General features: G+C 40.1%; 1 protein-coding gene and 1 pseudogene across 7 annotated transcripts in view; both read right to left on the bottom strand.

Moving 5' to 3' along the window:
* CCDC138 (coiled-coil domain containing 138) overlaps nucleotides 1–21,569 on the bottom strand; it is a 67,100-nt gene that overhangs the window by 17,578 nt on the left and 27,953 nt on the right. For 6 of the 7 annotated variants that reach the window (XM_066376883.1, XM_066376886.1, XM_066376885.1 and 3 more), the window contains 6 exons: nucleotides 19,082–19,201; nucleotides 16,882–16,959; nucleotides 16,664–16,771; nucleotides 12,806–12,970; nucleotides 8,117–8,233; nucleotides 1,868–2,060 (listed from right to left, as the gene is read on the bottom strand). In XM_066376883.1, coding sequence (XP_066232980.1) covers nucleotides 1,868–2,060; nucleotides 8,117–8,233; nucleotides 12,806–12,970; nucleotides 16,664–16,771; nucleotides 16,882–16,959; nucleotides 19,082–19,201 — 781 coding nt within the window. The remainder of the gene's footprint in view (nucleotides 1–1,867; nucleotides 2,061–8,116; nucleotides 8,234–12,805; nucleotides 12,971–16,663; nucleotides 16,772–16,881; nucleotides 16,960–19,081; nucleotides 19,202–21,569) is intronic. The other variant, XM_066376889.1, reaches the window with a different exon arrangement.
* On the bottom strand, nucleotides 14,426–16,536 carry LOC136397306 (ubiquitin thioesterase OTUB1 pseudogene; annotated as a pseudogene).

The following is a 21,569-nucleotide window of genomic DNA, read 5'->3' as shown; positions in this document are numbered from 1 at the left end:
TTACTAAATAGAACATACTTCAGGGAAGGAAGTCAAATCAAATTATTGCCATTGCCCACTTGAAAAGCTGGGTTATATATTTTAATATAATAAACAGGAAAAGTAGATAGGTGGTATAGTTATTGTTTGACTACATTGGTATGACTTACTTTAACAAAAATTCTCGTATTTAATAATCCAAAGTAACTACTTATTAGCTATATCAAAAAATGGCCAACTTTGCCTGACCAGGTGGTAGTGCAGTGGATAGAGCCTTGGCCTGGGACACAGAGGACCCAGGTTTGAAACCCCAAGGTCACTGGCTTGGCTACTATGTTGAGCATGGGATCATATACAGCAGTGGTCCCCAACCTTTTTTGGGCCACGGACCGGTTTAATGTCAGAAAATATTTTCACGGACCAGCCTTTAGGGTGGGACAGATAAATGTATCACGTGACCGAGACAAGCATCAAGAGTGAGTCTTAGACCAGGGGTCCCCAAACTTTTTACACAGGGGCCAGTTCACTGTCCCTCAGACCATTGGAGGGCCAGACTATAAAAAAAAACTATGAACAAATCCCTATGCACACTGCACATATCTTATTTTAAAGTAAAAAAAAAAAAAATGGGAACAAATACAATATTTAAAATAAAGAACAAGTAAATTTAAATCAACAAACTGACCAGTATTTCAATGGGAACTATGCTCCTCTCACTGACCACCAATGAAAGAGGTGCCCCTTCCGGAAGTGTGGTGGGGGCCAGATAAATGGCCTCAGGGGGCCGCATGCGGTCCGCGGGCCGTAGTTTGGGGACCCCTGTCTTAGACAGATGTAACAGAGGGAATCTGGTCATTTTTTAAAAATAAAACATCGTTCAGACTTAAATATAAATAAAACGAAAATAATATAAGTTATTTATTCTTTCTCTGCGGACCGGTACCAAATGGCCCACGGACCAGTACTGGTCTGCGGCCTCGGGGTTGGGGACCACTGATATACATGACTCCATGGTCATTGGTTTGAGTCCAAAGGTCACTTGCTTGAGCCCAAGGTTGCTGGCTTGAGCAAGAGGTCACTGGCTCGGCTGGAGATCCCCACCTCCCCAGTCAAGGCACATATGAGAAAGCAATCAATGAACAACTAAGATGCCGCAACGAAAAACTAATGCTTCTCATCTTTCTCCCTTCTTGTCTGTCTGACTCTATAAGAAAAAAAAAGAAAAATATCCAACTTTTATTGAAAACCTTTTCCATTCATTCATGACCTTAATCACTATTATACATAAGTACTATGTTAGGGGCAGGAAGATACAATGGTAAAAAAGCATGTTTTTTATTACAAATTAGTGCAGAACTTGATAAACCTTTTCTAGAAAGGGCCACATAATAATATTACAGGCTTTGGGGGGCAATGTAATAATGGTCCATTTTGCCAACTACTTAGCTCTGTTGTCATAAGGCAAAAATAGTCACAAACAATAGGTAACAAATAAGCACATATGTGTTCACATAAAACTTTACAAAAGAAGTGGTGTGTCAGATCTGGCACATGGGTTCCAGTTTGCCGACATCTGCTCTAGTGGAAAAAAATTAACTAGCAATTTCAATACTTGTAGTAAATGCAGTGATAGTGGTAAGAAAAGGTTGTTATGGAACACGATCTAAGAGAATCAACATAGGCTTCTAGGAGGGAGCAACAATCTAACCGGTGCCTCAGTGTCTCAAATTCAGGAAATAAAAGTTTTTATAATGTGCTGCTACCATTATAAAACAATTTAAAATCTCATTCTGAAAATGATTTGACTATGTAAGAACTGCTTCATTACATAGTAGTCTCTTCCAGTTGTTTATGAAAAATTATACCATAAGCACATTTGAAAGCTTACCTTGGGTGACTGTTTTGAGAACAATTAAAGTTGATAAAAATCTCAATGGCAAACTGGAACTTCTAAAGAAAGTAGCAGTCTTCGGTTTATTCTCCACAGAATGCTCTAAAGAATTATCCTGAATTCCCTTAGTTACTACTCCTTTGAATATGTCTTCACCCAATCTCCTCAAAGTTGATGTCATAGTTGAATGCTGTTAAAAATATGGATTAACTTAGTGTACTTATTCATGTTCAGAAAATACAATTTTAAATACTACAATCAAACATATGAACTAAAGGCAAGTCAGTTTTTTGCTAATTAAAAAAAAATAAAATGGTGGCCCTGGCCGGTTGGCTCAGTGGTAGAGCGTCGGCCTGGCGTGCCGAGGTCCAGGGTTCGATTCCCGGCCAGGGCACACAGGAAAAGCACCCATCTGCTTCGCCAACCCTCCCCCTCTCCTTCCTCTTTGTCTCTCTCTTCCCCTCCCGCAGCCAAGGCTCCACTGGAGCAAAGATGGCCCGGGCGCTGGGGATGGCTTTGTGGCCTCTGCCTCAGGCGCTAGACTGGCTCTGGTCGCAACAGAGCGACCCCCCCGGATGGGCAGAGCATCACCCCCTGGTGGGTGTGCCAGGTGGATCCTGGTCGGGCGCATGCGGGAGTCTGTCTGACTGCCTCCCCGTTTCCAGCTTCAGAAAAATGCAAAAAATAAAAATAATAAATAAATAAATAAATAAAATGGAGTTGAAAATATGCAAGACTGGAAAGCAATAATTTTATAAGCAACTTTAAAAAAATTATGACTATATATTTTCCTAAAAGAAATGGGCAGTCTACTAGAATTATTATTTTTTTTTTTATTAATTTTTAGAGAGGAGAGAGAGGGAGCGAGAGAGGGAGAAGAGGGGAGGAGCTGGAAGCATCAACTCCCATATGTGCCTTGACCAGGCAAGCCCAGGGTTTCGAACCGGCGACCTCAGCATTTCCAGGTCGACGCTTTATCCACTGCACCACCACAGGTCAGGCCATTCTACTAGAATTAGAAATATAGAAAGAGTAGGCTCTGGCCATTTGGCTCAGTGGTAGAGCATCGGCCTGGCGTGTGGAAGTTCCAGGTTCGATTCTTGGCCAGGGCACACAGGAGAGGCACCCATCTGCTTCTCCATCCTTCCCCTCTCCTTTCTCTCTCTTTTCCTCTCCTGCAGCCAAGGCTCCACGGGAGCACAGTTGGCCCAGCCGCTGAGGACGGCTCCATGGCCTCTGCCTCAGGCGCTAGAATGGCTCTGGTTGCAGCCGAGCAGTGCCCCAGATGGGCCGAGCATCGCCCCCTGGTGGACATGCCAGGTGGATCCCAGTTGGGTGCATGCAGGGGTCTGTCTGCCACCCCCCACTTCTCATTTTGGAAAAATACAGAAAAAAAAAATAGAGTAATTTTCTGAAAATAAAAATGGGCAAAATTCAATCTCAAAACATTTAAGAACATAGGATCATGAGCTAGTTCTGGTTCAGAGAAATGAACTCCAGAGATGGGCTCTGTAGTCTCTTCATTGCTCTGCTGTTGCAGAGAAATGGCTAACAGGCATCTCTTACTGTGTTAGCTTATGAAGTGCAGCTAAGGTCTCATTGCCTTATATAGCTCAGGATGACTGTAAATGTAGATTTTGATAACTTTTAACAATTTCAGAAGAATAAAATACTGGGTTAGAATCATGAACAATTCTCATGGCAAATAAACTAAAACAAGAAAATTGGCAAAACAGAAATAATGGCAAAACACTACTTCAAAGTAATATGGGCTCTTAAAGTATTCCATTCTACATGTTAAGAACCAAATAAAGGGAAACCATTTAAAACTGCTACAGATAAGAATGCTTACACTACACTTAGAAATAACTTAAAATTTTCTTTATTGTTACCCAATGCCTGACCAGGTGGTGGTGCAGGGGAAAAAATATCAGCCTGGGACACAGAGGACCCAGGTTCGAAACCCCGAGGTCGCTGGCTTGAGCACAGTCTCATTCGGCTTAGGCACAGGCTCACCAGCTTGAGTGTGGGGTTGCTGGCTTGAGTGTGGGGCCATAGACCTGACCCCAAAGTTGCTGGCTTGAGGTCAAAGGTGGCTGACTTGAGGGCAAGGGATCACTGGCTTGGCTGGAGTCCCCCAGTCAAGGGATATATGAGAAAGCAACCAATGAACAACTAAAGTGCCGCAACTATGAGTTGATGCTTCTAATCTCTCTCCCTTCCTGTCTGCTTGTCCATGTCTGTCTGTCTCTCTCTCTCAAAAAGAAAATAAAAAGACAACCTAAAGAATGAAAGAAGATATCTCCCAATGATACATCAGATAAGGGGTTAATATCCAAATTTATAAAGAACTCAACAAAATAATCCAATTAAAAAATGGGCAAAGGACCTGAATAGATGTTCTCCAAAGAGGATACACATATGGCCAATAGACATCATGGTCAATGTCACTAATCATCAGATAAGTACAAATTATAACCATAGTATCACCTCACACCTGTCAGAATGGCTATCATCAATAAATCAACAATAAGTGCTAGCGAGGATGCGGAGAAAAGGGAACCCTTGTGTACTATTGTAGGAATACAAATTGTTGCAACCACTATAAAAAAAAAAGTATGGAAGTTCATCAAAAAAATAAAAAATGGAACTACCTTATGACCTAGTTATTCTACTTTTGGGAATATATTCATAAAAAAACCAAAATACTTATTCAAAAGAATATATGTACCCGTGTTCATTACAGCGTTATTTACAATAGCCGAGATATGGAAGCAACCCAAGTACCCATCAATAGACGAATAGAAAATAAAGCTGTGGTACATATATACAAAGAAATATTACTCAGCCACAGAAAAGAAAGAATATGACAGATGGATGGACCTATAGGGTATTATGCCGAGTGAAAAATATCAGACACAGAAAGACAAATACCACATGATTTCACTTATATGTGGTATCTAAAGAACAAAATAGAAACAGACTTATAGATACAAAGAACAGACTGATGAATTCCAGAGGGGAGGAGTGTTGGGGGGGGGAAGGTGATGGGATTAAGAAGTACTAATTGGTAGTTATGAAATGGCTAGAGGGGTGTGTGGTACATAGTGAAATGAAATGTTATTCAGATCTGAAATGAAAAGAGCTATCAATACTTGAAAAGACATGAACAAATTCTAAATGCATATTGCTAAGTGAAAGAAACCAATTTGAAAAGTCTACATATTTCATAATTCCAACTATAGGACATTTGGTAAAAGAAAAAGCTATAAAAATGGTAAAATAAATAGTGACATCCAAGACTTAGGGGTGAAGGAGACAGGCAGGCAGAGCACAGAGAAATTTTGGAGCAAACTATTTTTTTTTTTTTTTTTTTTTTTTTTTTTTATTTTTCTGAAGCTGGAAACGGGGAGAGACAGTCAGACAGACTTCCGCATGCGCCCGACCGGGATCCACCTGGCACGCCCACCAGGGGCTACGCTCTGCCCACCAGGGGGCGATGCTCTGCCCCTCCGGGGCGTCGCTCTGTCGCCACCAGAGCCACTCTAGCGCCTGGGGCAGAGGCCAAGGAGCCATCCCCAGCGCCCGGGCCATCTTTGCTCCAATGGAGCCTCGGCTGCGGGAGGGGAAGAGAGAGACAGAGAGGAAGGAGAAGGGTAGGGGTGGAGAAGCAGATGGGCGCCTCTCCTGTGTGCCCTGGCCGGGAATCGAACCCAGGACTTCCGCACGCCAGGCCGACGCTCTACCACTGAGCCAACCAGCCAGGGCCTGGAGCAAACTATTTTTAGTATCGAATCATTCTGTATAATACAAAAGTGATGGTCACATACCATCATATATTTGTCAAAACTCACAGAGTGTAAAACACCAAGAGTGAACCCTAATGTGAACGATGGACTTTGGATGACAATGATGTGTCAGCACAGGTTCACAGGTTGTAACGAATGTCCCACTTTAGTACTATGTTTTCAGTGGTCAAGGCTGTGTATGTATAGCAGCAGGCACATATGGGAAATCTGAGCTCAGTTTTGTTATGGACCTAAACCTGCTCTAACAAATGAAGTTTATATATTCTTTAAAAATGAGGAATCCTTGCCCTGGCCGGTTGGCTCAGCGGTAGAGCGTCAGCCTGGCGTGCGGAAGTCCTGGGTTCGATTCCTGGCCAGGGCACATAGGAGAAGTGCCCATTTGCTTCTCCACCCCTGCCCCCTCCTTCCTCTCTGTCTCTCTCTTCCTCTCCCGCAGCCAAGGCTCCATTGGAGCAAAGATGGCCCGGGCGCTGGGGATGGCTCCTTGGCCTCTGCCCCAGGCGCTAGAGTGGCTCTGGTCACGGCAGAGCGACGCCCCGGAGGGGCAGAGCATCGCCCCCTGGTGGGCAGAGCGTCGCCCCTTGTGGGCGTGCCGGGTGGATCCCGGTCGGGCGCATGCAGGAGGAGTCTGTCTGACTGTCTCTCCCCGTTTCCAGCTTCAGAAAAATACAAAACAAAAATAAAAACAAGAAAAAAAAACAAAAAACGAGGAATCCTCATGGAGGTGGAACCATTCTGTTAATTGTATTGATGGCAATATCATGGCTATGACACTGTACTAGTTCTACCGTCGGAGACACTGGGTAAAGAACACAAGGGATCTATTATTTTTTATAACTCTAGGTGAATATACAATTATCTCAAATAAAAAGCTAAATTTTTTTTAAGTGCATGCAATTAGACAACTGTTAAAACTAAAGTAAAGCCCTGGCTGGTTAGCTCAGTCAGTTAGAAGAAGCGCATCCCTAAATGACAAGGTTTGATCCTTGTCACACACGGGAAGCAACTAATGAATGTATGACTGAGTGAACAACAAATGAATGCTTCCTCCCCACACATACAAATCTCCTTTGCTCTGTCTCTTTAAAAAAAAAAAAAGTTAAGTCCTAGCTGGATAGCTCAGTTGGTTGAAGTATCATCCCAGATTGTAGAATTTGTTAGTTCGATCCCTGGTCAGGGCACATAAAGGAGCAGCTCGATGTTCCTGTCTCTCTCTCCCTGCCTCTCTCTCAAAAACAAACAAACAAACAAAAACCACTAAAGTATAAGAAACTCATCAATAAATTAATAAATGAATGTTAAGAGTGGTAAGAACACTACTTTAAAAAAAAAGAACACTACTTTTTACTAGAAAAGTAGATGCAGGATCACAGTACTCTCTATAATAGCACACAGAGTTGGATGCTGAATATATATTTGAAGACAAAAATCAATTATAAGTTATCCGAAGGATAATAAGAATATTACAAAGTTTAATTCAACTTTGTAAGTCTAATCCTTGTTGTTAAAAGCAAGCATTCAGCAGCCTGTTTTCATAGCCATTACACAAACAGCAAAATCAAACACACTGTAGAAAGAAGACAGTGATATTAACATATCTGATGATTTATATACCAGATCTGATGATTTTTATTTATTAACAGATCTGATGATTTTTTAGTTAAGACTAATAAGTTAAAAATGATATTCTGTGTGTTCACACTGGCATAAATACTCAGGCAGAATATCTAGGCTATCACTTCAGAGAAGATAGTTTTCCTTAACCCTAATAATCACATTATTTAATCATCACACAACTCAATCACTGATGGTTAATGACCTAATCATCTGTATTGCACCAAGGGGGGTGTGCTTCCTAACTCCACAGGACTGAGATTAAACTACCTAACACAAACTGGTTCTCATTTTTTAACCAAAAGAAAGCTGTAACAGCAATTACCAATAGTAACTGAGAGAAAAATTTATAAACCTACTACAATTCACACAAATAATTATATATGCATGTCATAATCTGAACTAAATGACCCTTATATGAGTAGGCAACATACCATTCCTTTTATAAGATACTGGAATAATTTTTCTTCTTTAATTAGGATATCCTAATATTCATAATCCCACTTAACTAGTTTGTATTTATTGGCATAAACACTAGGAATCATTAACTTCTATTACCTTTAGTATAATATAATAAAAAAATCATGAGTTAAATAATGGGGGGATGACCATTGGTTTTAATAACTCATTATTTATACATTTCTGAAACTCAAAACACATTAGATATTGAGAAATAAGATATATGAAAAAAGAAAGTAGAAAATAAAGCGAGAAGTCCTAAAATATACACAGAACACATGTAAAAAAATGTAAAAGAACAAGATCAAAAGAAATAACACCAAACAGAGTAGTAGTTGAAGACAGACTCCTATTAATAAATTACCAGGGCTCCAGCTTCTTGTTGCCGTAGAGACCAATAGATAAATTTTACAAATGGCTCATGAAGTCTGGCACTCACAAATGGCATCCACTGCAGCTGCTCTGTCATCACAGGCAAAAGCTAAAATAATGGAAAATAAAAATGCACAGTATTTTTAGATATCTGGAATCAATTACAATTTCCCAAAATTTATTTTTCCAAAAGAAATTTAGAAAAAGTGTCCTCTAACAAAAAATCATCACTTTAAAACTACATGCAATACAATGTGGAAATATGTATTTGAAATTTTAAACAGTCATGTGCCACATAAAGCTATTTCAGGTAAGGACAGACCCCACATATGACGGTCCCATGAGAGTATTAACAGCTGAAAATCCCTATCACCTAGTGATGCTATAGCCATCCCAAGACTACAGCACAGACTGCAGAAGAGATAGCTGTGGTTGAGATGCTGTTGTGGATGAGGGTAACTAAGGAGTTCCCACAGACGGTTCCTGAGGGAGGACTATTGAGGAGTGGTTGGGACCTGAACAGGAACTAGCTGAGGATGCAAGAGAATGAGAAACTGCAGGAGAAAACGCAGACCCCAGGAGAACTCGGTGAAGAGCTTAGCAGAAGCTTCTGCAGGCCTCAGCAAGCTCCTTCATACAAAAACATGAACCCTAACACCAAAAGGTTTTCACTAAAAGAGAAAAATGTTTATCTACTTATAAGCAAATCTATGGTAAAAAAGAAACAGCCCCAGCAAACCAGCACAGATGTATTCCTGAAGAGAGTGCCCTCTCCTCACGAGGGGCCTCAGCAGGCCCTTCAGGAGCTTCTCCAGGACAGTGAGCACAGGAGATGAGCTCCATAGGCGCGCGCGCGTGTGTGTGTGTATGTGTTATTTTTTAGCAAAAAAGTTTAAAAAGTAAAAAAATAAAATAAACTTTTCCCCCTTTCTTTTCCAAGTGGAGGGAGGGGATGGAGGGGATAGACAGACTTTTTGTGTGGGCCCTGACCAGGATCCACTTGGCAACCCCCATCTGGGGCTGATGCTCTGCCCATCTGGGGCCATGCTCACAACTGAGTTATTTTTAGTGCCTGAGGCAGAAGCTCCACAGAGCCATCCTCAGTGCCCAGGGCCACATGCTGGAATCAATGGAGCCATGGCTGCAGGAGGGGAAGAGAGAGAGGAAGAAAGAGAAAGAAGGAGGAGGGGGCAAGGGAGAGAGGCAGATGGTCGCCTCTCCTGTGTACTCTGACCAGGAATCGAACCTGGGGCATCTGCATGCAGGGCCAATGTTCTATCCACTGAGCAGGGCCTCAGATATTTTTTCAATTGTCATTTTTTAACACTTCTTAACAGATTCCACTTAGGGCTGTACTGAATTACTTTTTTCTCAACTTCATTGATAACATTCTACCTCTTTTTTGTCACACAGGAAAATCAGTCTTATAAGGCAATGGTTTTCAACCTTTTCAGACTTGGGGCCTGTTGAAAATAGGAGAATTATTTGGGGGACTACTAAGGCAGAAATGACCCTGAGCATAAGTGAATTCAACTAAGATCACTGGGTCCATAATATTCACACAACATCAGGATGGTTAACTCTTTTGCAAACCAGCATGAAATTTCTGAGAGACTAGTCCATGGACAGTGGTTGAAAAAGTTATAAGATACACCATTTTTATCATCTACCTAAGTTACCACATCTAGTCCCCAATTATTTTTTCATTTTTGTATTTTAAAATATTAAATCAATCCTCAAATGATACTGAGTCACAAATGTAAATATATATATACAACAAAATGCACGATGAGGAGGAGTTAAAGGTAATTTGGGAAGAGATACTTGACAAAAATATTTGAGTCATACTAGTGACTAGTGTTTCAAACAATAATGCTGTTGCAAAAGTTTCAAAAAAGGGGGCTGCACTATTTTATAACCACAAATAGTACATATTCCTAAAAAATTCTTAATATATACTTGTGTTGGCCAAAAGTATATTAAATAAATTAATTATTTTGGTATTAATCTTTCTTAGTCATTTAAAAAACTCAAAAGCTTTAAGATTATTTTACCTTTACTAATATAGTAGTAGCCATAAATTGAAAATAATACTGGAGTTAAGGATCTAGGCTCAACAAAAATTGATAGCCCAGAATAAGTCAATAAATGACTTTATTTAAGGATGATAATCACAAAGAACAGATGGATAGCTGTCAGAGGGAAGGGGGAAGACAGGACAGGATCAAAGAAGGTGAAGGGATTAGCCAAAATCATGTATATATAACACATAGATACAGACAACAGGGCAGCAGTAGCCAGAGGGAAAGGGGGGTGAGATGGGGGAGGAAAGAGATTTTGCATGGGCATGGGGCACGATGCAGTGTGTAAAAGGTGGTATACTAAGTGGGACACTTGAAACCATGTCAACACAATAATTAAAAATAAAAATTTTTTAAAAAGTGATAATCCCTGGCTGGGTGGCATTGGCCTGGTGCACTGAAGTTGCATGTCTGTCTGATCCCCAGTCAGGGCACATAGGAGAAGCAAGCAATAAGCGCACAACTAAATGTAACAACTAAGTGGAACAATAAGTTGATGTTTCTCTTTCTCTTCCCTCCTCTCTTCCTCTATCAAATCAATGGGGGAAAAAATGATAAAAAGACTCTTGTGATAAATGTGTACTAAATAGTCTCCTCTTATGCCATTAATCTGATATGAAAACAGAATATTACATGATTCATAAAAATTGTCAACTGTTAGCCTTATACCCTAGTATGTCCCTACCGCATTCAGTTCTAACAAATAAAATTTCTCCACAGAACTTTAATGCTGCAGCCCTTCCTAATTAGCAACTACTTCTAAAGTAAGGCTAGATATAGAATGGTTGATAGAGGTGCTAAAAGACACAAAATTCTAAACAAAGGTGTATTTGTTTCCTATTGCTGCCATAACAAATTAGCACAATCTTACTGGTTTAAAGAATGTACTTTTATTTTTTCAGTTATATAGGTCAGAAATCCAACAGAAGTTTCAAGCAGCTAAAATCAAGGTATTAGCAGAACTGTGCTCCTTTCTGGAAGTGGGGAGGGTCCACTGTTCTGTTCATTCAGGCTGCTAGCGACATGCATCCCTGTGGTTGTAGTGCTGAGATCCCCATGTCCTTGCCGGACGTCAGCAAAAAGCAGTTCCTAGCTTTCAGAGTGACCTGCATTTCTTAGCTCATGGCCCTTTCACTGCATCATCAAAGCCACGAGGATGCGTGAACTCTCTGACCTACTAACCTGCTCCTTCTGTCTGGTTTAAGGAACCCTGTGATTGCTGAGCCCACACAGATAATCCAAGCTAATCTCTATTTGAAGGTCAGTTGATTAGCGACATTAATTAACTTCAGCCATGTGACAAAACATACCGAGAGGTTTCAGGGATTAAGCTATGAACATCTTGGGGATCAGTCATTATTCTGCCTAGTATAAAAGACATTTAGAAGAAACTTTTTAGGTAAGGATAAAAATTGAAAATAATTTTCTAATTTGAAACCCAGGCCTGTATATGATAATCATTAAATTGTTTCTGAAAATGTTAAACCAAACAACTTTAAATTTTATTTTATTTATTCATTTTTAGAGAGGACAGAGAGAGGGAGAGAAAGACACAGAGAGAGAGGAGAGAGAGAGACAGGGGGGAGGAGCTGGAAGCATCAACTCCCATATGTGCCTTACCCAGGCAAGCCCAGGGTTTCGAACCGGCGACCTCAGCATTTCCAGGTCGACGCTTTATCCACTGCGCCACCACAGGTCAGGCAAACCAAACAACTTTAGATGTATACCTTTAAGTTTTAATGTACATCTTGTGAAATATAACTGTCAATCTCTAATGACCATTTATACAACTAGAAACGAGGAGTACCAATATCCAAATTAATGTCTGTAATTTAAACAAAATAGGTATTTCTCTTTGTTAATGAGAAGACACCTGAAAATAGACTTTTTAATCCCTCTAAAAAAGGCAAAATAAGTTATTTTAGTGGGAATGAATCCTAAAATGGTGTGTATCAGGAACTGTTCATATCACTGATTATTTGCCTAACTCTAATATACAATTATTTTTCCACTTTGGGGTAGATTTTTAATTTCTGGTCTCTATATTTAAAAACAAATTCCTATCACATTAAGAAAAATATAGCCTGACCAGGCGGTGGCGCAGTAGATAGAGTGTCGGACTGGGATGCGGAGGACCCAGGTTTGAGACCCCGAGTTTGCCAGAATGAGCGCGGGCTCATCTGGCTTAAGCAAAAAGCTCACCAGCTTGGACCCAAGGTCGCTGGCTCAAGCAAGGGGTTACTCGGTCAAAGCACATATGAGAAAGCAATCAATGAACAACTAAGGTGTCGCAATGAAAAACTGATGATTGATGCTTCTCATCTCTCTCCGTTCCTGTCTGTCTGTCCCTGTCTATCCCTCTCTCTGACTCTCTCTCTGCCCCTGTAAAAACAAAAAACAAAAACAAAAAAAGAAAAAGAAAAATATAAGTATGAATTAATTATAATTAAGTCTGAAATGAATCTTTTTAGAACTATTGTTATGGTCAGTTTTCTACCAAAAATAGTTTCAATATTTTTTCTCTTATAAAATATATCATAGGCTTTCCTTTTTTAATCTTCATATCTACTGAGTTATATATTTCAAATTTAAAAACCAACCTTTACACACTTCTCCTGAATATCGTTTCTCTGAGAAGCAAACTTGAGTGGCGGCTTTACATTGTCCATTCCAGAATCTTCACTTTTTAACTTGCTAAGGTGATAACCTGAAATCCACTCCATGAAGACAGTTAACAGTTCATAAACTTGTGCATTGAGTGGTACCTATATGTAAAAAATCAAATAGTTTGGTTCACAACCTCATAAAACACCAAAAGCAAGCTTTAAATTTGGTCGGTGATTATAAAATACAGTGGTCCCTCATCTATCACAGGGGTTAGGTTCCAGAACCCCTCAGCAACCTTATATTTATTTTATTATTTATATATATTTTTACAGCTTTATAAACCCTCCTCACACTCTTATAAACCTTTTCCACACTCTTATAAACATGTCCTATGCTCTTAAACACTTTCTACACTCTTAAACCTATGTAATTTTAACAACATATAAAATTCTATATGGATCCTCACAAGTGAATATACAACTTGAATGATGAAGATGGTGATGAATTAGCTGTGCATACTGATGACGATGAAGGTGATGGCGATGAGATGAATGTACTGCATAGCCAAGAAGATTTACTATTCTTTTAATATGTTTTAATTAATATTTTTATATTGTTTTCCATTTTTTAGGCTAGAAAATGCTTATTTTACCACAAAAATAATTAAAATATATAAAAATACCCATATACCGCAAAATCCTGCGATATAGCAAAAAATCCGTGATACAAAATTAGATATATAAAATTTTAAAATCCGCAATACAGTGAGACTGCAAAAAGTGAACCATGATATGGTGAGGGACAACTGTAATTTACTTAAAGCACTTCACTAGCCCTGGCCGGTTGGCTCAGTGGTAGAGCGTCGGCCTGGCGTGTAGGAGTCCCGGGTTCGATTCCCGGCCAGGGCACACAGGAGAAGCGCCCATCTGCTTCTCCACCCCTCCTCCTCTCCTTCTTCTCTGTCTCTCTCTTCCCCTCCCGCAGCCAAGGCTCCACTGGAGCTAAGTTTGCCCGGGCACTGAGGATGGCTCTGTGGCCTCTGCCTCAGGCGCTAGAATGGCTCTGATTGCGGCAGAGCGACGCCCCAAGATGGGCAAAGCATCGCCCCCTGGTGGGCGTGCCGGGTGGATCCCGGTGGGGTGCATGTGGGAGTCTGTCTGACTGCCTCCCCGTTTCCAGCTTTGGAAAAATACAAAAAAAAAAAAAACCCCGAAAAAAAGCACTTCACTAAAATATGTATTCAAAGAGCTCCAAATGAAAGAAATCCCAAATCATCTCCAATTAATATTAGAAACATGTTAAATGCTGGCTGAAAGAAGAACTCACTGTAAGTAAATAGAAAGTATCTGCACCTCATAACCAAAACTGAGAACTTTCACAAAAATTCTTTATCCAAGTTTGATAATATAGAGTAGTAAAAATGGTCTTAACTTGAGTGCATTAACCACCATAACTAAAAGATTTTAACAAACTAAAAGTTTCAAAAGCTAAATGATCTTGAAATCTGACCACTGACAACTAAAAAAAACCTCTGGACATATCTAATGCCTGGCAGAAGGGAGGGGAGGGGAGGGGCAGGAACAGCCAATTGGAGCCAACCCTATTTGACAGGGTCAGGGCCAGAAGAAAAGGCCGACTTTGGGCTTCAACCCGTCAGGAAAGATGTGTGGGTTTGTGTTCCCATCCTCACTGTTGTCCTTAGACTCCAGCAGCACTGTGGCCTGGGCCAACATGATGATATGGCTGTGGTTACTCCATTTTTACATGGCCTCTACTTCCTGTGGACAGAACTCCTTGACAGTCTGCTCCCCCTTGATGAAGTGCTTGAGGACCTGCTCTCACAATGTAGGTAGCCTGAGCTGAGTAGTAGCAGGTAGACCACCAGGTAGTTCAAGGTCCTCTGGTCACTGAAGGAGGCCACCAGGTAGACTACTGAGATCTGTTTCTCAACCTGCTCAATCAGGTCTCAGAAAGTGTTATGGAAATCCTCAATTGTGAACTCATGAAGCCCTGGGACACCAGGTCCTAAGCTATTGGCAGATACAGCCTTGAACCACTGTAATTCTTTACACCTACAAGTAGGAGAGTCCAAAAGCTCAAAAGAAGCAGTTCCCATTGGACCTAGTAGTTTCTAAAGAAGGCCTTGAGGCCCTGGCCGGTTGGCTCAGCGGTAGAGCGTCGGCCTGGCGTGCGGGGGACCCGGGTTCGATTCCTGGCCAGGGCACATAGGAGAGGCGCCCATTTACTTCTCCACCCCCCCTCCTCCTTCCTCTCTGTCTCTTTCTTCCCCTCCCGCAGCCGGGGCTCCATTGGAGCGGGGATGGCCCGGGCGCTGGGGATGGCTCCTTGGCCTCTGCCCCAGGCGCTGGAGTTGCTCTGGTCGCCTCTGAGCGATGCCCCGGATGCCCCGGAGGGGCGGAGCGTCGCCCCCTGGTGGGCGTGCCGGGTGAGTCCCGGTCAGGCGCATGCGGGAGTCTGTCTGTCTCTCCCCGTTTCCAGCTTCGGAAGGATACAGGGAAAAAAAAAATAAATAAAAAATAAATAAATAAATAAATAAATAAAGAAGTCCTTGGTCTTCTGCCGATGGATGCCATCTTCAGCATACTCCGTGTTGCAGGCCTGATGGCTCCAGCAGCTCTGAGACCAGAGGGTTCTGCACAGCAATCTTTTGATTGGCTTCATCACAGGCCAATAAACAGCTTTAGAGTTGCTTTAGAGTTGCTGCACAACAGTGGCTCCTGCTTGCATTACTCAGGTTCCTCTGCCACCATCTTTAAACTCCCCAAGTTACTTTATGAAAAGAACTAGAGAACTTATCAAGATTATTAAAGCCCACAGTGAGGTATCACTACCCACCCACTGGAAAGGCCAAAATGAAAACAACTTAAAAACACCAACTGTTGGCAAAGTTGTGGAGCAACCAAAACAGCCATACATGTCCAGGAAAAGAATAAAGTGATACCACAACTTTGGAAAACTGTTCGGCAGTTTCACTGAAGTTAAATATATATCTACTTTATGACCCAGAAATTCCAGTCCTGGTAATATTTCCAAGAGAAATGAAAACACATGTGTACAAAGACCCTTGCACACAAATATTGTTAGCATCTTTATAAATAACAAACAAAAACTAGAAACAGCTCAGGTGTCTATCAACAAAGGATAAACAAACTGTGACATATTTATACAATAGAGTATTACTGAGCAATAAAAGCAAAAAACTACAGATACACACAACTATGATGAATACAAAAAGCCTTACATAAATGAGTAAATACAATTCCACTGACTGAAGTTCTAAAATAGGCAAAATTAATTTATGGTAACAAATCAGAGCAACAACTACTTTCTGTAAGGCATAACTGGAAAGGGGTATGAGGGGACTTTTAGGGTAATAGAAATGTTCTATATCTAGTTGCAGATTACATGAGTGTAGGCATTTGTCAAAACTGATCAATTGTACACTTAAGAATCTGTGCACTGTTACTGTAATTTGTACCTCAAAATGAAAAGAAATAAAATAAATGAAGCCCATTCAAGGTATAGATTGCATTTTTGATAGAAAAGTAACAAGAAGCTTATGGTATTTCAAAACACAATGAGTAATAAAGCTGTTAAGTTTAAATTCCTGTGATGTGTTAGTGTTACTGTATCTGAAACTCTGCTGAAATATTGCTTTCGCAAATAACAGCATACTTGAAATATTACAGAGATATTTCTCCATAAAGGAATTATTATGGTTAACTACTTTCATACAAAAACAATGTTTGCTAAATAAAATAAAAAGATTAAAGAACAAAAAAAAAATATTTCCTGGCATCCTTGTGAAGAAAATTCCAATAATATCATACCTTTGATGTTTTTGAAACTGGTACTTTCTCTTGTTTTAAACTTTTCACTTCATGAGCAGCTTGGAAATTTCCTTTCACTCTCTGGATTGCCATGAACTCGTACTTCCTCTGCAACAGCACATATCCATGAATGAAAGAACAATTCCATCAAAAGTGAGAAAATCCAAAGTCAATCATTTTAAAAGTCACTTGTGTCAAGAGAAGAACAAGCAACTTACCTGTAAATTATCTAAACGAGCTTGAACTCTTTTAGCCTGAATTTCCATCTTCCTGTTTTCTTCACTCACTTCATTTAACTAAAGTAGGAAAATGTTAGATATTTCAATATAACCCTTGAACTGATTTCATACTAAAGGTTTCCCAAATAATCTATCTTCTTTGCTCTGCACAACCAAGCAATGTAACAAAGCATAGGTAGCATTCATGGCTAAAGAACACAGCTCAAAATACCAGTTGCCCCCAAAATGTTAATCATATCTAAGTCTACTTCATTCTGTGAAAAATTTGCAAGTCTTCCAACATCATACAAATATACATTTTAATGGGAAATGTCTTTTAATTGAAATATAATTATGTACAGAGAAGTGTACAAATAAGTATGCACTGTAATGGATTATTGAGATTGTATTAAATATATATTAATTTGAGAAAAACTTATCTACAATATTTAGTCTTTCCATTCATGAACATAATAGCACCTTCAATTTATTTAATTCTTTATTTTCTTTTAATAATGCTTTGTATTTCTAGTATACATGTGTTACACATCTTTTTTTTAGATTTATTTCTAGATAGGTTTGTTGATGTTATTAACCTATGATATCTTTCAATAAATAACATTTACTATTTGATTGTTAGTATATAAAAGTACACTTGAGTTCTGTATATTGAACTTATATCCAAAGGTTCTCCTAAATTTACTTAATTCTAATAACTTGTCTGTATACTCATTTGGATACCTATGTACATAGCTACATAATCATGTCATCTCTGCATAACTCTGATTTCTTCCTTTCTAGTCCTTCTTTTCCATTTTTCCCACATATTTCATTGACTAGGGCTTTCAGTATAATGTTCAACAGAAATAGTTTCAGTAAGCACATTTATTCTATTATGATCTCAGAGGGAAAAGATTTTAGTAACTTGCATTAAGTATAAATTTATTGTTGGATTTTCTTAGATACATTATCAGAGTTAATATCTATTACTAGTAATTATGAGTTGGTACTATATTTTATATCAATAGAAACTATGACTTTTCTCCTTTTATGAGATAATGCATTAATTTTCAAATGATAAACCACCCTCATATTCCTGAGTAAACCTACTTAGTTGTATTATTCTTTAATCTTTTTCTGAATTCAATTTGCTAATATTTTGTTTTATTTTTTCTTCTTTTCTAAGTGAGAGGAGGGGAGACAGACACCCGCATGTACCCAACTAGGATCCACTCAGCAAGCCCCATCTGGGGCTGATGCTCTGCCCATCTGGGGCTATGCTCACAACCAAGTTATTTTTAGTGTCTGAGGTGAAGGCTCCACAGAGCCATCCTCAGTGCTCGGGGCTAATGCACTTGAACCAACTGAGCCCTGACTGTGTGAGAGGAAGAGAGAGAAGGAGCAAAAAAGGGAGAAAGAGAGAGAAGGGGGAGGAGTGAAGAAGCTGATAGTTGCCTCTCCTGTGTACCCTGACTGGGAATTGAACTGGCAACCTCTGCACTTTAGGATGATGCTCTAACCAACTGAGCGATATAGCCAGAGGTTTTTTGCTTGTTTTTTAAATCTAGTACTTGTTTTTATATTTTAAAAAATTTCAAACTTGCCAAACTTCTCGGCTACTTGCCAGAAGAGATGATGAGAAACCAAAAACTTAAGAGTATTTTATATTTGCCTGGCCAGTGGTGGCACAGTAGACAGCCTGTCAATCGGGGATGCTGAGGTCCCAGGAGTGAAACCTTGGGGCTGCTGGCTTAAGTACAGGCTCACCAGGCTTGAGTGCAGGGTCACCAGCTTGAGCACGGGATCATCGACATGATCCCATGGTCACCGGCTTGAGCCCAAAGGTCACCGGCTTGAGCCCAACGGTTACTGGCTTGAAGCCCAAGGTTGGTGGCTTAAGCAATGAATCACTGGATCAGCTGGAGTCCCCTTGGGTCAAGCATTTATAAGAAGCAATCAATGAACAACTAAGGTGCCTCAACTACAAGCTGATGCTACTCCTCTCCCTTCCTGTCTCTCTCACTAAGAAAAAAAAAAGAATATTTTATATTTGGAAGTATGTCATAATAAAGCTACCATACAAAGTTAGTCAAAAATTCCCAGCCAGAAGATGTTCTAGACTTACTTATAATTTGTTAAATGTAAGCCATATAGTTCTAAGAATGTCTGATTATCTAATAGATACTAAAATGGGCCTCACCTGTTTTTTTAAGTTATCATTCAGTTCTTTCAATGCATCAAAAGAAGACTTTAGCCTCCTGCTTTCTCTGTTTCTTTCCTTAAGAACTTCGGTTAAGTGCGCAACTTCTGCATCATGTTGCTAAGAAGGAAAAAATATTATCTATTTTAATTAGGTAAGGATTCCTTGTCATTAATGGCACTGGACATAAATAAAAAGTTAGAGCTCCTTGACTAAAAAAGACTTTAATCAGCATATTTAAGCATATAAGACTAATATTGCAAAGAATTTATGAAAACTATATAATCAAAGTACCAACCAAGCATTAAAAGCACTTGAGACATCAATTAAAACATGTTATACAAATTAAGCAGCGACAAAACTTCTCAGAAAAAACCATCACAGAAATTCAATGAAATAATTTCTATTAGACATCACAGAATGACTTCAGATTCTTTTCAAGAGACTGGTTATTCATAGCTTTACATATTAAAATTTAAAGTTTAAGTTACCCTTAAGGAGTAGAGAAAATACTCCATAGATAAAACAAAATAACTTCTTGTTCTCATAAAGTAGCTAAAATTGTTTTACATCTTTAACATTCATAATAAAATTTCTCTGATCCCCAAACTATTTGACCCTTCTTAATCAGTTGTATAAATGATACATCTAATAAGGGGTTAATATCCAAAATTTATACAAAAACTTTTAAAACTCAACACCAAAAAAGAATCCAATTAAAAAATGGGCAGAGGCCCTGGCCAATTGGCTCAGCAGTAGAGTGTTGGCCCAGCATGTGGAAGTCCTGGGTTCGATTCCCAGTCAGGGCACACAGGAGAAGCCTTCATCTGCTTTTCCACCCTTCCCCCTCTCCTTTCTCTCTGTCTCTCTCTTCCGCTCCTGCAGTCAAGGCTCCATTAGAGCAAAGTTGGCCCGAGAGCTGAGGATGGCTCCATGGCCTCCACTTCAGGTGCTAGAATGGCTCCAGTTGCAACGGAGCAACACCCTGGATGGGCAGAGCATCGCCCCCTGGTGGGCATGCTGGGTGGATCCCAGTCGGGCGCCTGTGGGAGTATGTCAGCCTCCCCCTCCCGCCCACACTTCTCACTTTGGAAAAATAAATTTTTTTTTTTTAAAGTGGGCAGAGGACCTGAATAGACACTTCTCTAAAAGGAACATACAGATGGCCAACAGACATATGAAAAGATACTCAATGTTACTAATCATCTAAGAAATACTAATTAAACCACAGAGATATCACCTCACACCTGTCAAAATAACTATCATCAATAAATACATCTACAAACAAGTGTTTGCAAGGATGTGGAGAAAAGGGAACCCTTGTGCACTGTTGGTGGGAATGCAGATTAGTGCAGCCACTGTGGAAAAGTGTGGAATTACCTCAAAAAACTAAAAATGGAACTGCCATCTAACCTAGAGATTCCACTTTGGGTATTTTTCCAAAGGATACCCAAACACTAATTTTTTTGTGTGTACTTTTCTGGAGAAGCAGTGAAGCAGGCAGGCAGACTCCCACATGTGCCCAACCAGGATCCACCCGGCATGTCCACCAGGGGGCAATGCTCTGCTCTTCTAGGCCATTGCTCCATTGCAACTGGAGCCACTCTAGCCCCTGAGGCGGAGGCCATGAAGCTGTCCTCAGCGCCCAGGACAACTTTGCTCCAATGGAGCCTTGGCTGCATGTTGGGGACCGAAAAGCCAACAGGGTTTTTGCAGTTTAGATTTTTGGGGACAGAGGAGCAGGGAACTGGCTGTAAGCTGACATTATGCCCAACCCCCACCTCACTTGTTCTGTGAAGTTACTAAAGGCTGTTAAGCTGTGGTGCTGGATTGTTTATACCAGGGGTCGGGAACCTTTTTGACTGAGAGAGCCATGAACGCCACATATTTTAAAATGTAATTCCATGAGAGCCATACAACGACCCATGTACGTTACGCATTATCCAATAAAAATTTGGTGTTGTCCCAGAAGACAGCTGTGATTGGCTCCAGCTACCCGCAACCATGAACATGAGCGGTAATAAATGAATGGATTATAATACATGAGAATATTTTATATTTTTAACGTTATTGTATTTTTTATTAAAGATTTGTCTGCGAGCCAGATGCAGCCAACAAAAGAGCCACATCTGGTTCGTGAGCCATAGGTTCCCAGCCCCTGGTTTATACTCATCCTAGCCCCCATGTCCCCTGAAAAGACTGGAGGCAAATTTCTTCTATCCTTTGTTTTGTGTAAAATTAATATGTTATGTATGGTGGGGGTTTTCTGTACTTGGTAAAATTCTTGAGTTGCCTTAGAAACGTGATCAGAGATCTCTGATTTGCTAATGACCTCATTTTACCCTATAAATAAAGGAAGAAACAGGCATGGAGCACACTCTGTTCTTGCTAGCAGCTTTGCAGAGCCCTCCTGAACAAATCCTTTTATTTCTTTAAGCGTATTTTCTTAATTTCGCGCCATTCCCACTCAGGACCTGGAATTACTAGA

Source organism: Saccopteryx leptura, chromosome 3 (genome assembly GCF_036850995.1).
Source record: "Saccopteryx leptura isolate mSacLep1 chromosome 3, mSacLep1_pri_phased_curated, whole genome shotgun sequence".
In the NCBI taxonomy this organism is placed as follows: Eukaryota; Metazoa; Chordata; class Mammalia; order Chiroptera; family Emballonuridae; genus Saccopteryx; species Saccopteryx leptura.
This window is presented reverse-complemented; position numbering and strand designations above follow the sequence as displayed.